We start from the raw sequence: 15,315 nt of genomic DNA, 5'->3' as shown, positions 1-15,315 counted from the left end.
GACTTTTTTTTTATATGAAATTTCTTTTAAAGTTAATCTCCTACTTTTTAATACCTTAGTAAAAATCAAACGAACACATAAAATGTTACTTTTTTAAAATCCTTAAAGCATTATATAAGTTTAAAAATCACTATGCTTGATCAACGATGTACATTTGTTTCATGTTTGAAATAGGGTTCCAGAGGCAATAAACTTATTTAAAATTCCATTATGTGTATTTTTAAACGAAATAGAAACGTCTTAAGTTTCGTCTACGAGACCGGTTTAAAATGAAAAATAATTTGAATCGCCCGATGCAATTCATTGTTGTTAGCGGGAGCTTTCAACATATTTACGTTCTGCAAGTACACACTGTGCATGCTTAACCTTGCTTTATACTTAAGAAAAACTGGCACGGACAAACCTACATCATTATTAAATAAAGAATGATGATATTTCAAATTCGAGATTTTTTTGTCTTTTAATAGCAAGCTGTCATTGTTATCATGTTTATTAATTGTTTATTTTTCTCGACCGATTCTTCACTAATATGCTATGTTGTTAAAACTCATGTCACACTTTAAATGTAAACACATCAGATGTACTTTAGTGGTAAAAGTAGTTCTAATGTAGATATAAGGGTTGTTTTCGGGATGACCGACATTTTCAGTTAGTTCACATAGGTAATCATCAACCTTCGTTTTAGTTTTGGTTGAATATTTAAATCGCAAAAGCAACCATCTGCTGTGGTGTGTCAGAATATTGAAGTCTCCTAAACCTCTAAGCAATGGTGTATACATTTTTTAAATTTACAATTAAAATAATAGATCAATAAGATAGCATTAAACTTTCCTCTACAGCATGGGTAAGTCTTGTTACACGGTTATCGAATATTAGAAATCTGGAGATGTATTATCTTATCTTTAAGACATATTTTAAGAAAGATGTATCTACATATCAAAAACTGACAACGAAAGTCAACTTGGTGAAAATAGAGGTATAATGTTTTATTCTATTATTTTAAATCGAAAAATTCATCAATATAGCAAATTAGTTGAGAATGGGTCTCACATCCTCATAGAAATGCACACGATTCGAATTTGGGTGTTACATTCAGTATTATAATACACGATCAAAAAATTTCAATGGAATAACCATCATTATATTGATTAAAAATAGTGTCTTACATGTGCATTTCTTATATATGCTTAAAACTGTGTGCACATATTTTTCAAACGGCGCAAATGCTTGTGAATTTGCAAAACAAATATTTCACTGTACAACCCAACAGTAAAAGCACTGACTACCTCTCAATATGTTGATTTAGATATTTGGTCTAATTGTTCTTGCCTATTAAAGCTATGTACAGTGGAATGTATATTAAGATTTGATTAATCCTCTCTATCTCGATTGTAAAATCAAATGAGACCCCACTTTATCAATAAGCTGATTTTCTCTTCCTTGATAAAATATCTTTATTGCCGAAACCATCTTTTTTTTCCAAAACCACTCCCATACACATATGTATAACTCAAACAACAAATTCGATGGGTTTTTTACAGTTCAATTTGTTGTTCCTGGTGTTACACAAGCGGAAAGTAGTTCAATGCATAACTCTGGAGGCGTATATCCTTATTGGCCAAACAGAACAGTAGATGGAAACTTCAGCCAAAATGTTAGAGCTTGTTTACATACAGCTGTATCGTCTGGTATCACTGAGGCTTGGCTACGAATTGATCTACAAGCTGTTAGAAGTATAAAGTCTGTGAAATTCTGGTATAGGAATGACAGTAAGTTGGAAAATTCAAAAAAATTCACATTGCATGTTAGGATAAATTGATAAAAAACTATATATATAAAGTGAAGGTGACAATGATATTTTTTTAAAAGGGGCCGACGCGTCAACAAACACAATTCGTCTGTTAGGATATAGCATTAGAGGTTCGACCAACAGCCTTTCATCGGACACAAAAGTGTGCTATTCCGATAACTCCGGAATACTACCCACAGTTATAGAGGCCGGGTGTAAAGTATTAGCGAGATACATCTGGTTTTATCAGACAAAGTCGCAGTCAGGAGAGGTTCCAATTCTCGAAATATGTGAAGTGCAGGTGTTTGGTATGGTTATTTTTTTACATCAGTACCTCCGTCAAAAATATTGACTTTCATATTTTGTCTCATGAGTGCTAAATATCATTACTTTATAAAAGGTTTTTTTCAACAGTAAATGTTTTCGATTTTTAACTTTGTTTTTAAAAATATATTTCCTTTACTATTACATTATGATCATGGTTAAATAAAAAAAAACAGAATTGATACATGTCAGGAAACAGATACATGAATATCGCTAGTTACATGTAATTATGCGCATAATTCCTTTGACCACATTCATGTGACCATTGTTTTATCAATTTTAAATCTATATTGTATTTCAATGCACATGATGCAAAGTGCCATTTATTCACCCCGAAGGTGACTTGATCCCTACTTAAAGGGGCTGACTTTAGTCTTTAAAGAGCATATTTATGCGCAATGCAGAAAAACGAAATGTTTCTGTACTTTTTCAGAATTTTTCGGTACCATTTATACATGTCAAATGTAAGAATTTTTCGGTACCATTTATGCATATAAAATTAAACACAATAAACAAAACACAGTTAAGGTAGTCCATCCATAACTGATGGGAATTTAACAATTTTGATTAATCTATCCTACATCATATACATATGTCAAATTTATTATGAGACTGACATCAACAAAACTTGGAAGTATATATGTTGACAATTAAATGAACTTTTTGCACTTGAAACTTTTTTAAAGAGTTTTTCTTCACTTTACAAAAATTAAGAAAAATCGTTTTCTCAAAACATGTATGGTAAATTATGATTTTTTCTGGCATTTTTAATAAGAGTGAGAGCTTTTGCAACCTTTTACCAAGAGATTTGTGAAAAAGTTACTTGTATTAAAAAGATATATTTAAAAAATGCATTTTTCCCATAGACTTCAATGTTAACTTTACGATGTGATAAATTTGTTTTTTTTATTTCAAAGATGAAGGTTTACTATTTAATAAACCTCTTAAAATCACACTTAGATTGTAGTGATCAAACTTGCAATCTATTAAATATGAAATATGATAGTCATGGATGGACTACCTTAAAGATATTTAGATATTTCAAGAAATATGTTCTTTCTGTTCCCTAAATTTTTCATTTGTTCGGTAGGTGAGCGTTGCCATTGTGCTTTTATGACGTTATGATAAAATGAAACTTTGTAGAAGTACGTTAAAAAAAAAGGAAAAAGTGTGCGCCTTGAAAGTTTTTCATACACTCTATGACAAGTATACTCTTTGAAAGATTGCTTGAAACATAAATAAACATAAATAAATCACTTTATCTAAGATAGTTGCCCTTTTTTGATTAGAGGAAGAATATTAAACCTACCACCGAACAGTAAACAGCGAGTTATATAAGATTGATAGGATACATCGCTTCAATGAAATATTTCTTTTTGAAATTTAAGGATGTAAAACAGGATTTTATGGGGACAACTGTTCAAAGTCCTGTGATCACTGCGTTAATAACAAATACTGTGATATAGATACAGGACAGTGCGACGACCTTGGGTGTGCTCTTCAACATCAACCGCCATCCTGTATTAGTTAGTATTCTGCACATTTATTGCACACAATTTTTTTTTAATTTTTTTGTGTTACTAGCGGTTAGAAGATCTATCTATACAGTTTGTTCGTAATATTTTAGATCTCATCATTTACAAAAGCATTATGTGTTTTTCTTTTTACAAGTCAAAAATGAAATCCTGTCGAAGAAAAATGCTTAAATCTGTTTAACTGTAAAAAAAAAATTCTTATGGTATTTGTTTAGAGTTATTTATGAAGAAAATGCAGAAAACGACATTTACATTCAAACAAAAGTCATTACAAGTAATTTGTTTTTCATATCTTTCCAGACTGTATCCCTGGCTTTTACGGCCCTAAATGTGAATATCATTGCAACATGTTTTGTAAATGGGATTATTGTAACAAAGCTACAGGAACCTGTTTATATGGTTGTGACATTGGATACCTAGGCTCCCACTGCAACTTCAGTAAGAAACACAATTATTATCTTTACTTAAATTCTTTTTCACGACAAATAAAGTTAAATGTTTTTTAAAAATCTTTTTGTAGCTTGCCCAAAAGGTACTTTTGGACAAAATTGTCTTAAAACATGTGGGAATTGTTTGCACAACACAACTTGTAATCACGAAAACGGAACATGTCCGAATGGTTGCGATGCTGGTTTCAAAGGCCAATATTGCTCAACACGTAGGTTTGAGAACACTTGATTTATTTTCTTCTTGGCTGCGTTCAAGATCGTACTTTCTACTTAGGGCTACGTAGTTGAACAGTAAGCTAGCCAAGCCGCTACGTAGATATTTGCAGCCTGAATAATTTATGCTAAGCATCAAATTCAAGATGCCCACCTTAGTTACAACTTTGTGACAAACATGAAATATATCTTTTTAGTTATATTTTGATCATCCTTTAAGTTTCAATGAATTTTAAAAATGTATATTTCTGCTTGACAATAACAAACAATATTTTCAACTTCAAATCTTAGACCTAGCGGTTAACCTAGCAGTCCGTTCAATAGACCTATATATCTTAGATCTAGCGGCTAGACTTGCTGGTACGACCTTGAACGCGGCAAAGTACTCTTAAATATCTACCATAATGTGCAGAAAAATTTGCCAACAATGTGATGTTTGTAAATATTTTAATGAACATGTTAACTGTTATAAATAGTTATCTAAATATACTAATTCTAAAAGCTTGTGATGGTGGCACATTTGGACAAGACTGTCGATACAGATGCAGTAACAATTGTTTAAATGATGAAGCATGTGACAGAGTGGATGGACATTGTGACTCCTGTGTTACTGGGTATCAGAGATTTAGCTGTGTTGAGAGTGAGTACAGTCAATAGGTATCCATTCTAATGACGATAATTAACATTAACAGGACAACTCGATTGTTTTGACATGTATTGCTTTGACCTTAAGGATAAAATGAACAATTAACTTTTACATTTTAACCTAAAATAACTATGTTGCACGGGCTTGTAGTTTAAAGTTAGGAAATCTATCAGTAATATAAAATTAAAGTTTTGAAATGCAATTTAAGCAAAAACAATGTATCGAAAACCCTATTATTCAAATTGTTATCTTTTATCAGACGAATTCCTTTTTCAATATATCCAATTTTATTTTGAAAGCACATTGTTATTTGCATTTTCAGAATGTAGGAACAGGACCTACGGAGTAAATTGCTCCAAACAATGTGGAGGCTGCCTTAATGGTACTGATTGTCATCACATTAGTGGCCAATGTTATCAGGGCTGTGACCCCGGGTGGTACCAGACAACGGACTGCGACGTCAGTAAGTCGTATTTTTAGCGTTCTCTCTCTCTCTCTCTCTCTCTCTCTCTCTCTCTCTCTCTCTCTCTCTCTCTGTGTGTGTGTGTGTGTGTGTGTGTGTGTGTGTGTGTGTGTGTGTGTGTGTGTGTGTGTGTGTGTGTGTGTGTGTGAGCGTTGTTTACAACAAGACTATGTAAATTATGCTAATACTTTTGGAAACATCGTATATCTTCATGGCATATACTGCTAATGTTTACATATGTAGGCATGTTTCCTAGTATACAATATAGACAAAAATGTGTTATGCATATCATCAGAAACTTTTTAAAGTTCTTTTAAATCTCTTTCTTTACGAAGAATATATTGTTCAAAAGGAATTCTATGATAGTGGGGAATAGCAATGCAAACACACATACATTTAATAATCGATAAAAAAGGGTTTTTTTATGTTATTAGTTTGTAACAACCAAACTTTTGGAGATAATTGTGTACATCAGTGTGATGGACACTGCATTAACGATGAACCGTGCAACAAAAGAGATGGAACGTGTGAGCAGTGTTCATTGGGATGGGCCGGTAAATTCTGTAACACAAGTAAGATGATGGAATTGTGTTTCTTATCAGGATCTCTCTTGCAGTTTCTTATCAACTTGATGACGAAGGGTCCAATTTGTTTTGCCCGGATATATGACTCACCTAAAATGAGAGACTTTAACGAACGTTGAATTCTCAATATTATGTCACAATCACTAAAGCTCAATGCATATACTGTAGATTCCTTATTTTACGCGAGTACTTAATTCCGCGATTCAACGATTTATCATCAAATCGCGAGAACATAAATTCGCGAATGCCGAAATTTTATTTTACTTTCATGTTGTTTACATGTGTCCCAAAATTAAAAGCGAGATTTTAAAATTCGCGAGACGGACTTCTCGCGATTTTACGCGGATATTAATTCCTCGCGTTTAATTAGGAATTTACAGTACGCTTCTGACAAAATCTGTTCTAGGTCAATCACCAATAAATGTACACATGTACACACTTTAAAAAGTCCAAGTAGTGGCTGACCTTGCTATAAAAAATTATGCTAGAATTACTTTTCAACATTGTTTAGCATGCACCAATTTCTTTAGGGTGTACCACAGTACTAAAGTGAGTTTAATATTAGCTCAAGTTACATTTAACCATCTAGATAACTTAGTTAACAGTGATTGAGCCAGTGAAGAAATCATTTAGATTCCGATCGGCTTTAATGCTCGTATTGAAATAGAGTTAAACCGTCCCAATGTTTGAGTTTTGAAGTAGTTTATCATTAAAAAATTATTTTTGTTTTGTTTTGTTTCAAAAATCAACCTCGAGATAAATTAAATAATATATTTTTAGATTTTGTGCAGTACTTCTTATGAAATATAAAAAAAAACCCTGCATTTTGGCATGTACCCCGTTAAAACAAAGTCAATAACATGGTTATTTTTTAAATGAAATTAATCCAAATTCATCATATAAATGTCATATTTCAATTTGAATAATTAAAAAAAAAATCTCAACGGAACGCTTTTCCTTATTATATTGAATTGAAAAAGAAATTTGATGCAAAAATATTTGAAATGGTCCCTACTAGAAGTCTACTTTTGAAATTTGATATATCCTTTAAAACTCTAAATCGTGAAAATCACTAATATAGAAGTGAATTGGGTCCTTCGTCTTTAAATGATCATACTCGATTCGCTTTTAAGGTCCAATTAATCTTTTATAGTGTGTACATTTTTTGTTGCAAAAAGCTTTCAATAAAATGAAATTGAATATCAAATCAAAATTATCTCCTGTCGTTTGTAGCTGCCAAAAGCCTATCTCAGACGGAAAATAATAACTTAGTGGTCACCATCGGTTCGGTTGTTGCCGTTCTTTTTATCCTGGCCATTCTGGCAGGAGTCGTATGCCTTTATAGGTAAGATGTTATAACGTAGTGGTAGTTTCCGGAAACTATCATGTCTGATTATTTTAGGTTGTTTTTGCATTTAAATATATTTTGCATAAACAAGATTTTGATACTAAAGTAACTCTCTCTCTCTCTCTCTCTCTCTCTCTCTCTCTCTCTCTCTCTCTCTCTCTCTCTCTCTCTCTCTCTCTCTGGCAATCTATTGATTCGTAAACAGCAAGAATATAGGATATTTCATCATGTTTAACTAAATATCTCATTTTTTTTTTTTTAGAAAAATGCATGCAAGAAAAGAAATGAGCGAAAATGTAGATGACATCAATATATATTATTTACCATTCGCAAAAGGTTTGACAATTTTCAGTAACGATTTCACTTTGTTTTTCTTTCGAATAAAATGCCATGTTTTCATTGGTTGATAAATGGCATGTGACTTCTTGATATATTTCTTTGTTCGGTTGGTTTGATTGAAATTTGACAATAAGACCGACGCCTCGCCTTCTTATCACGATGTTTCATTATATCTAATACAAAAACCATGTTCTATAAGTTCTTAAAACATTTGAACTAGTTGTATATGCTGCATATGCAATAGGACAGTAAGAAAACGGTTAAAAATTGATAGCAACAAAACATTGAAAGTGAAAAGGTGTGCATCGAGATTTTCATAGGCTATTTGAAAGGTGAAAATAAGAACATTAAACATTTTGACTCTGTAAGTTTGACAAGATGTCACGCCCCTGGCCTTAACAAGGTCACCGCTTCTTTAGAAAAAAAATATTTCACTTAATAGCCCTTGGGCCATCGGGTTTGTTACTGACTGACACCAGATATATAGCGGATTGATCAGCTTCATAAAGCTTCGCCGTCTATGAAAACTGATCAACCCGCTTTATTTCTGCAGTCAGTCAGTTACAAACCTAATAAGTAATATTAATTGAAAATTGAAGATTGTTTTTTGTTTGATTCAGTGATTTTTTTCTTTAGGAGAAAATGACTATGATGCAATTTCCAAACAGCAATGAGATCATTTTCACCAAATAATATCAAACAATGTAAGGAAAAATCATGTAAACCATTCTCTTTCTGATAATAAGGACTTGATTTAAAACAAGGAAAGAGATATGCATATTTTTTGTAATTCTTTTGTTTATTTACTTGTACCATCACAACTTAATTTAATTTTATTGTTTCGTAAAAGTGATAAAAAGAATTAAGTAAACAAATTTCTGTAAATCTATATATGTTTTAACATGTATATATTAGAATCGAATTGAAATATGTATCAATTGTTACACTAAGAGTGTATTGTTAATATTTTGTATTTAGTAATGGAATATGTTTTATTCGTGATTAAGGACATGAAAGTCCAAAACTACGGATTTAATTTTAAGTTATTAGCATGGCTATCAACTTTAATCATGTTCGAGTGTTGATCCAAAATTAATGTCACAGATGCGATAAAATCATAGAAAAGTCAACGTAAAGTGACAAAAATCGTACGTTAATATATCTATATTTGACAACTCAATAATTGGCTTTGATGCTTTATTGAAAGTTTTTATATTTTTTATTGAATAAATTATCAGAGTAGTATATTAAGCGTGGGTACGAAAACTTAAACATGTAATCGTTTAATACGCGATTACATTGTATCAGATTTTGTGCAATGGATTATTGATTACATTGATGTTTGTCCTATTATCGATTGTAATCAAGTACTTTATAACATGTTACATGTATCTAATAAAAAATCCACAACCTCAATGTTGTACGTATTTAAAAATGTGAATGATATCTATATCAACTGTTCAAGTTGATAATGATTAAAGATAAAATGGCTTTTCATTATGAATGAAATGAGAGTTCAGATGTCAAAAAACAATCAATACAGAAAGTTTAGTCTTTTACATTATGTTAACGATTGTTTTTCTTATATGTTAAAGGTTTAGGGGAAAATCTTGATTATAGCATTTAGCATTTTTAGCTATCAAAATAAAAATTGATTTTTATTTAATCTTAGAAAAATGGAATCTGATGATTAAAATATCAATTACAATAGAATTGGACTATCAGAGAACCTTCCTTTCTGATGGAAGAAATTGTTTTTAGAGTTTGTATTTTTCTTATTGATTAGATCTTTGTTTTATTTGTTTTCTTTACATAAGGGTGGTCTCACCACACTGACTGCAGTGTGGATTCCTCAATTGACCAGAACAAACTTGATAAGTGATACCTTCACACCCTTATGTCTCTTTGTCTGCCAAAATAGACCTAGATAAATAATTTCAAAGAATCTGTGAGGAAGAGTGATAGATTAATTGTCTGATTTTGTACTCTTGTAATCCAATATTCATATCTTATGTGAAAGTGGAAAACCATTTTAAATGAATCTTAAGAATTTCATTCTTTTTTTCCCCTAAAACAACAATTGTAGAGTAACTACCATACATATTATGCAACACACAATAGTAAGTTGAAGGATAACCGGAAGTAATCGAAAAAGGTAATAATACAACAACTTACACTCCTAGAGTGTTACATGTTTCATTGCAAAGTGGTTTGGAACGGTGGTTTTTTTTTTTTTTTTTTTTTTTTTTTTTTTCATGCCATTGTTTATGTTTCTAAATCAAAGAGTTTGAAAGCAATTTGTATGTGGATTAATGTGTCAGTCTAATTTAAATTCATATTTTGCTAATGATCGGTGCATTAAACCTTTTTGTATCTTTTGAATAAATATTATTTGACATTTCCCACCTCTTTATAGGCTTAAATATTTAACTGAAACAAATCAAAGGTTTCTTTGTTTTGTTTTTTGGGAGTTTATTTTAATCTTGATTTGATTTTACTCTCCTATGCAGTTACTCTTACAAACCGAAAGTGAAACAGTGTTTGGACCTAAGCACAAATCATCACCGCTGACAAGATGATCTTGAAAATAATAGATAAAGTCGGTGAACTGTATGCTGTACCATTGGTTTTCAAGGAAACATATTTATACATACCTTGAAAATAGTCAGATTTTATATAGTACGAACAATTTAATTATTTTGTGTAGTTGTATATATTCCTACGCCAGAGTTCAATATAGTCTCGTGCAACCAGACGCTCGGCTGTATCCGTAAATCTCCGAAAAGCAGAAAGTCTCTCTTTGTAGTCGGAGATTAACGGAGACAGCCGAGCGTCTGGTTGAACGAGACTAGAGTTCAATTTTGCGTGGATCCAGACGTGTACAATTTTTAGAAATATTTCAATTACTGATACACAGTTCGAAATTCTTGTCGGAAAAGTTCGAGAATTCATACTATAAAAATGTGCGTAGTTCAAATACAGATTAGAAACTACTTGCCATGCAAAATAACATATCGTTGATTTTAAAAATAATAATAATCGATAAAATCAACCCCCAACAGTTCTTCAGTACTTTGATTTAAGTTAAGTATTTTATTTAGATTGATTAAGCAAGCATGGAAACGACTTCGGTAACATTTCATTTTATTTTTTTAATGATTTTCTAGAATGAAATATCCCACAAGTCAAATTTATTTTTATTTTTTTATAAAAAAAAAAGTGATGTTCTTTTTTATACTGGCTCAGCAATAGAAAAAAAAACAACAGATAATTATAACATGAAGTAAGTGTGACAATGATATAAATCTCTATATGAAATTAGAAAGTATTTAGTTTAATTTGTTTTGTTTTTTGTTGATTTTTTTTTTTTGCCCAAATAGATATTATGATCATTGTATGGTTATTGGAAAAAAAATCAACAATCAACAGATATTTTGCGTTTAAATGTTTCAATTAAATGTCGATTTAAGTACAAAAGATATACCATTTATCAAATGTTTGTCTTAAGTCATGTCAATATTGTATACAGGGTTATTTTCGCCCCGTGTAATTGTCGCCCTTTAACACTTGCAAACAGTTTCGTCCCGTCTTGAATTCGCCAATACAAAGTTGTGTTTAAAGAAAGATTTTATGAGACATTGGAATTTGCGTAGTCTTAAATTCGCCCACTGACAACAAGGGCGAAAGGGGTAAAAATAAAACGGGGGCGAATATTTCTCTGAATACAATTACAAATCCAATACATATGTAAGTCTTTGAAAATCTAAAATTTCAAAATCTTACTGATGAAGAATTTAAGTGACTGCTTACTAGTGACTGCTTACTCCATAATAAGGTCGGCAATAATGTTGTTCTGAAGGGATTAGTAATTTTAACATTGATGCATCGAATCATGTCAATATTGATATTTCTTGCATTTCGTATCCACATCTTATTTGTTCCGATATTTATAATATAAACAGGCTTTAAACAGCAAACAATTAAAAAAAAATGTTTATGGGGAAAAAAGTAATTACTACTCTATAATAGGGCGCATTTATCTCTCTTGACATAATTTCTACCCTGATGGGTATTTGTAAAACGTGGCATGCCGATATAACAATTGAAACCAGTCTCAATAAATTTTATTATACTTTCATGTTAAATACTGAAATCTGATTGGTTTCGACGCAGGTGATAATCCGTTCTATTACCCTCAGCGTTAGCAACACACTTGGCAACGAGTAACACAACGAATTGTTACTTGCACGTAAATAATGCGCTTACGGTCCGCCGTAAAATTCACGTCATTTCTATACAAAAGCAGTAAAAGATTCTCTAAAATAAGACATTCAGTATAATAAGATAAATAGTGTCTGTTTGGGAGGATTACAGTTGAAATTGACACCCCTCTTAAACTACTGTCAACCTCCGTTTCGCGTCGGTTGACAATGGTTTTCTCGGGGTGACGATTTCAACTGTTACCCTCCTAAACAGGCAGTATTTACATAGTGGCAGCCACGGATGGTTTAAGACATGACGTGAGAACATAAAATCGCGAATGCCGAAATTGTATCATAGTTTCATGTCGTTTACATGCGTCGGAATATTAAAAGCGAGATTTTAGAATTTTTTTAGAATATTTCGTTGCCGTTAGTCGATTGATTTGTATCTAATTCATCAACACCAGGAGAGCTGTACTTTTCTGTACTTTTCTGTTCACTTCATGAATTCTGATGCACTTTCGGACCTTTTTTAAATACCACTGTTTTCATAAATTTCGTTGGACAGATAAAGCAGAGTCCTTGTTTTCAGACGTTGCATAAGGGTGTCATATCCGATAATTTTCGCTTTCTTTTTTCTTAGCCAACCAAACAGACTACGACTGTCTCTGTCGCTTGATTTTACCTGCTTTTCTTTTCACGAGATGTTTTTGTGATCGGCTTCGGCCGATCACAGTTGTGTCCATATGAGGCATCCGGCAAATTAAACTATTTGCGCACGCATTGCGCCTCGAACTATTTTATTTTTAATGCAATGACAACCTTATTTAAATCTATAAATAGACTAGTTTACTATAAACGTTACTCTTATCATTTTACCCTGAAAATAAAACATTTAGAGGGTTACATACATAATGTTTCAAATCACGTTTTTTTTTCACATATGCGTAAGAATATTAGTCGGAAGTATGATTTGCCTACTAAGTGTAAAGTTCATTCATGCCTTGCCATTTCGGAAAGCATTAAAAAGGTGTGATACATATTTTACTGCATGTAGCGTATAGTATATTAACAGAATTGACCAATGGTATTTCACGCCGATCATTCCTTTAAAAGGAATACTTGTCTACACTTCCCCGCTTTCGATACCGGTAAACCACAGATGTTATTGTAAGACGGGGTATTAATAATCTTATTGCTATCACCGATTGCTTTCATCTCGAAAAGTACTGAGAAATTATAACTTCTTTCACATCAGTAATCAATTCTGTGGCCATTTTGTTTATATCATATATAAACGGCAGACTAGAATATTGTTTGCTTCGTAATTGTATCATGTAAAATACATATCAAATCAATATTCAGAAATACATACGAAATTAGTCATCATCGTTACAGTCGACGAAGTCGTGGAAAAATTTAAGATGCCGTAATGAAAATTGAATTTGGACGATCACTGTTGGCACATCACTGTATATCAATCAAAGAAAAATAAAAGATTGACTTACGTTGCAAGAACACTTCCAGCATTCAGAATCAATGGCATCAACTAAATCAGATATACAATGGTTTGCAAATCTTTAAAGTAATTAAACATACAAAAGTACAACAATTTTATATGATTTATAATAACATGTGATCCTATTAAAATGTGTTAATTATTTACGTTGATAGCTATAAATTTCAATATATTTTTTTATTTTATTAGTGATAAAATCTGGACTTATACCTTAGTGTTTCGTGATTTTGAGGCCTGGTATTTCAGTTAACATTCAGATGATTCAATGACACAAGTCAGTTGATGGTATTGATTTCAAAATGAACGGACGTATAATACTATTTTTGTAAATATATTTCAAGAAGAAGGTTGCTTTATGCATGTTTATATGCACAAATGCTATAAAGCTTGCAAATATACATTGAATCGTGCATAAGCCTTTTAAAATTATTCTTAGTATGTGAATGATCTTGGTTCTCGTCGAAATTATGTAAACATGAAATATCAAGCAGGTATTTAAATACACAGTATCAATTTGGAATGTCAATTTAATTCTACTTCCAAACATTTTAATTTTTCACATATGATTGCCTCCTTTATAAATCTGGTTTGGCTCAATATTAAATCGTGATCATTACCTGTCAAAAAGTCAGGATAAGAACGAAACATAGTAGATTGTTCATTCTTCTAATCTGGTGTAACGACCGCCAATGTGGTATTAAACTATTTGTACCAATTCACTACCTTATTAAAGAGAACATGTTTATTTTTAGGAGGCTTGATTGTCAACTATTTACCAACACATTTATCTTTAAGTTTAAGGTATGATTTGTTTAACCATCAACCACTAATTAGAAAGGAAATCATACACATTTTGATCTTTTAAATTTGATTATTTTCCATGACATTTTCCACCTGTAATTTTTTATTTGAATATATAAAGATATATTGCAAAAACTCATTTCTGCAGTTTATTTGTATAATTACTTTCCGAGTAGTTCTATGTGTAATTATAAGTTTTGTTTCTTGAAATAATATTGTTATTTACTTTAGGGAAAATACATTCAAATACTAAAAGCTTGAGCAAATATTCCCTAGTGAATATGACTATAGATTGATCAATCGAACATAATTGGTTTGAAATTAATCAAATGCAGTAAGTTGTTTTCACAATCCAGTATCAATAGCTATAATTAACAATGATTAAAAGAGAGTGATATATATTGTCACATTTATAACCAAAATAGTTTCATGGCAAAAACAAATGATATACCCATTTCCTTTCAAAACGTATTCATGATACATGAAAAAATTACATTCATTAGTCCATCAATTGTTTTCCTGTTCTAATCGAAGAACAACTTTTTTAAATAATTTATGTAATATTATCACGTCTTCTACAAATATTTAGATATAAAGAATCTCCTCGAAATGATTTAACACGAAAATATCTTACATGACTCAAATTCAAAAACATTGAAAATTTAATGAAAAATAAATAAAAATTATAATACAAAATACACCAAAGGAATACAGCTTATAATGATTTTACAGAAAGTTGCTGTTATCATCAAAGTTTTGGACTGAAATTTAAACAATGTCAACTCATACATAGAACAAGTATTCCTTTTAAAGGAATGATCGGCAATGATGATATATTGATAGCTAGAAGCAATCAACATGATGAGTTTGATGTAAAATAATCAAAAAAGTACTGTATTTTTACAAATAGAATATTTTGAATCTTTACACCATAATTTCTTCATTATAAACCGTCAACAAATTTAGTTTTGAAATAAATTTGGGGAAAGCCGTTCGTAAACTCCTTGTCTAGTTTTATATTTTTAACGTTATTATTAAATGTTAATGTATCTTCTTCTTCTTCAGAATACTGAGTAGGACTCTTCAAAGAGCATGAACATGTA

At 31.2% G+C, this 15,315-nt stretch overlaps 1 protein-coding gene across 3 annotated transcripts in view; it reads left to right on the top strand.

The window, feature by feature from the left end:
• Positions 1–9,106, top strand: part of LOC105327333 (multiple epidermal growth factor-like domains protein 10) — a 43,763-nt gene extending 34,657 nt beyond the window's left edge. Inside the window, exons 2-12 of one of the 3 annotated variants that reach the window (XM_066083405.1) lie at positions 1,542–1,769; positions 1,870–2,097; positions 3,502–3,639; positions 3,949–4,086; positions 4,169–4,306; positions 4,813–4,950; positions 5,279–5,419; positions 5,854–5,991; positions 7,237–7,348; positions 7,614–7,687; positions 8,327–9,106. In XM_066083405.1, the coding sequence (XP_065939477.1) occupies positions 1,542–1,769; positions 1,870–2,097; positions 3,502–3,639; positions 3,949–4,086; positions 4,169–4,306; positions 4,813–4,950; positions 5,279–5,419; positions 5,854–5,991; positions 7,237–7,348; positions 7,614–7,687; positions 8,327–8,364 (1,511 nt within the window). In that variant the 3' untranslated portion in view covers positions 8,365–9,106. The remainder of the gene's footprint in view (positions 1–1,541; positions 1,770–1,869; positions 2,098–3,501; positions 3,640–3,948; positions 4,087–4,168; positions 4,307–4,812; positions 4,951–5,278; positions 5,420–5,853; positions 5,992–7,236; positions 7,349–7,613; positions 7,688–8,326) is intronic. The other 2 variants (XM_066083401.1, XM_066083409.1) reach the window with 2 other exon arrangements.
• The last annotated feature ends 6,209 nt before the right edge of the window (positions 9,107–15,315 follow it).

This window comes from Magallana gigas, chromosome 1, assembly GCF_963853765.1.
Source record: "Magallana gigas chromosome 1, xbMagGiga1.1, whole genome shotgun sequence".
NCBI lineage: Eukaryota > Metazoa > Mollusca > Bivalvia > Ostreida > Ostreidae > Magallana > Magallana gigas.
Note: the sequence above shows the minus strand (reverse complement) of the source record. Positions and strands in the feature narration are given on the sequence as shown.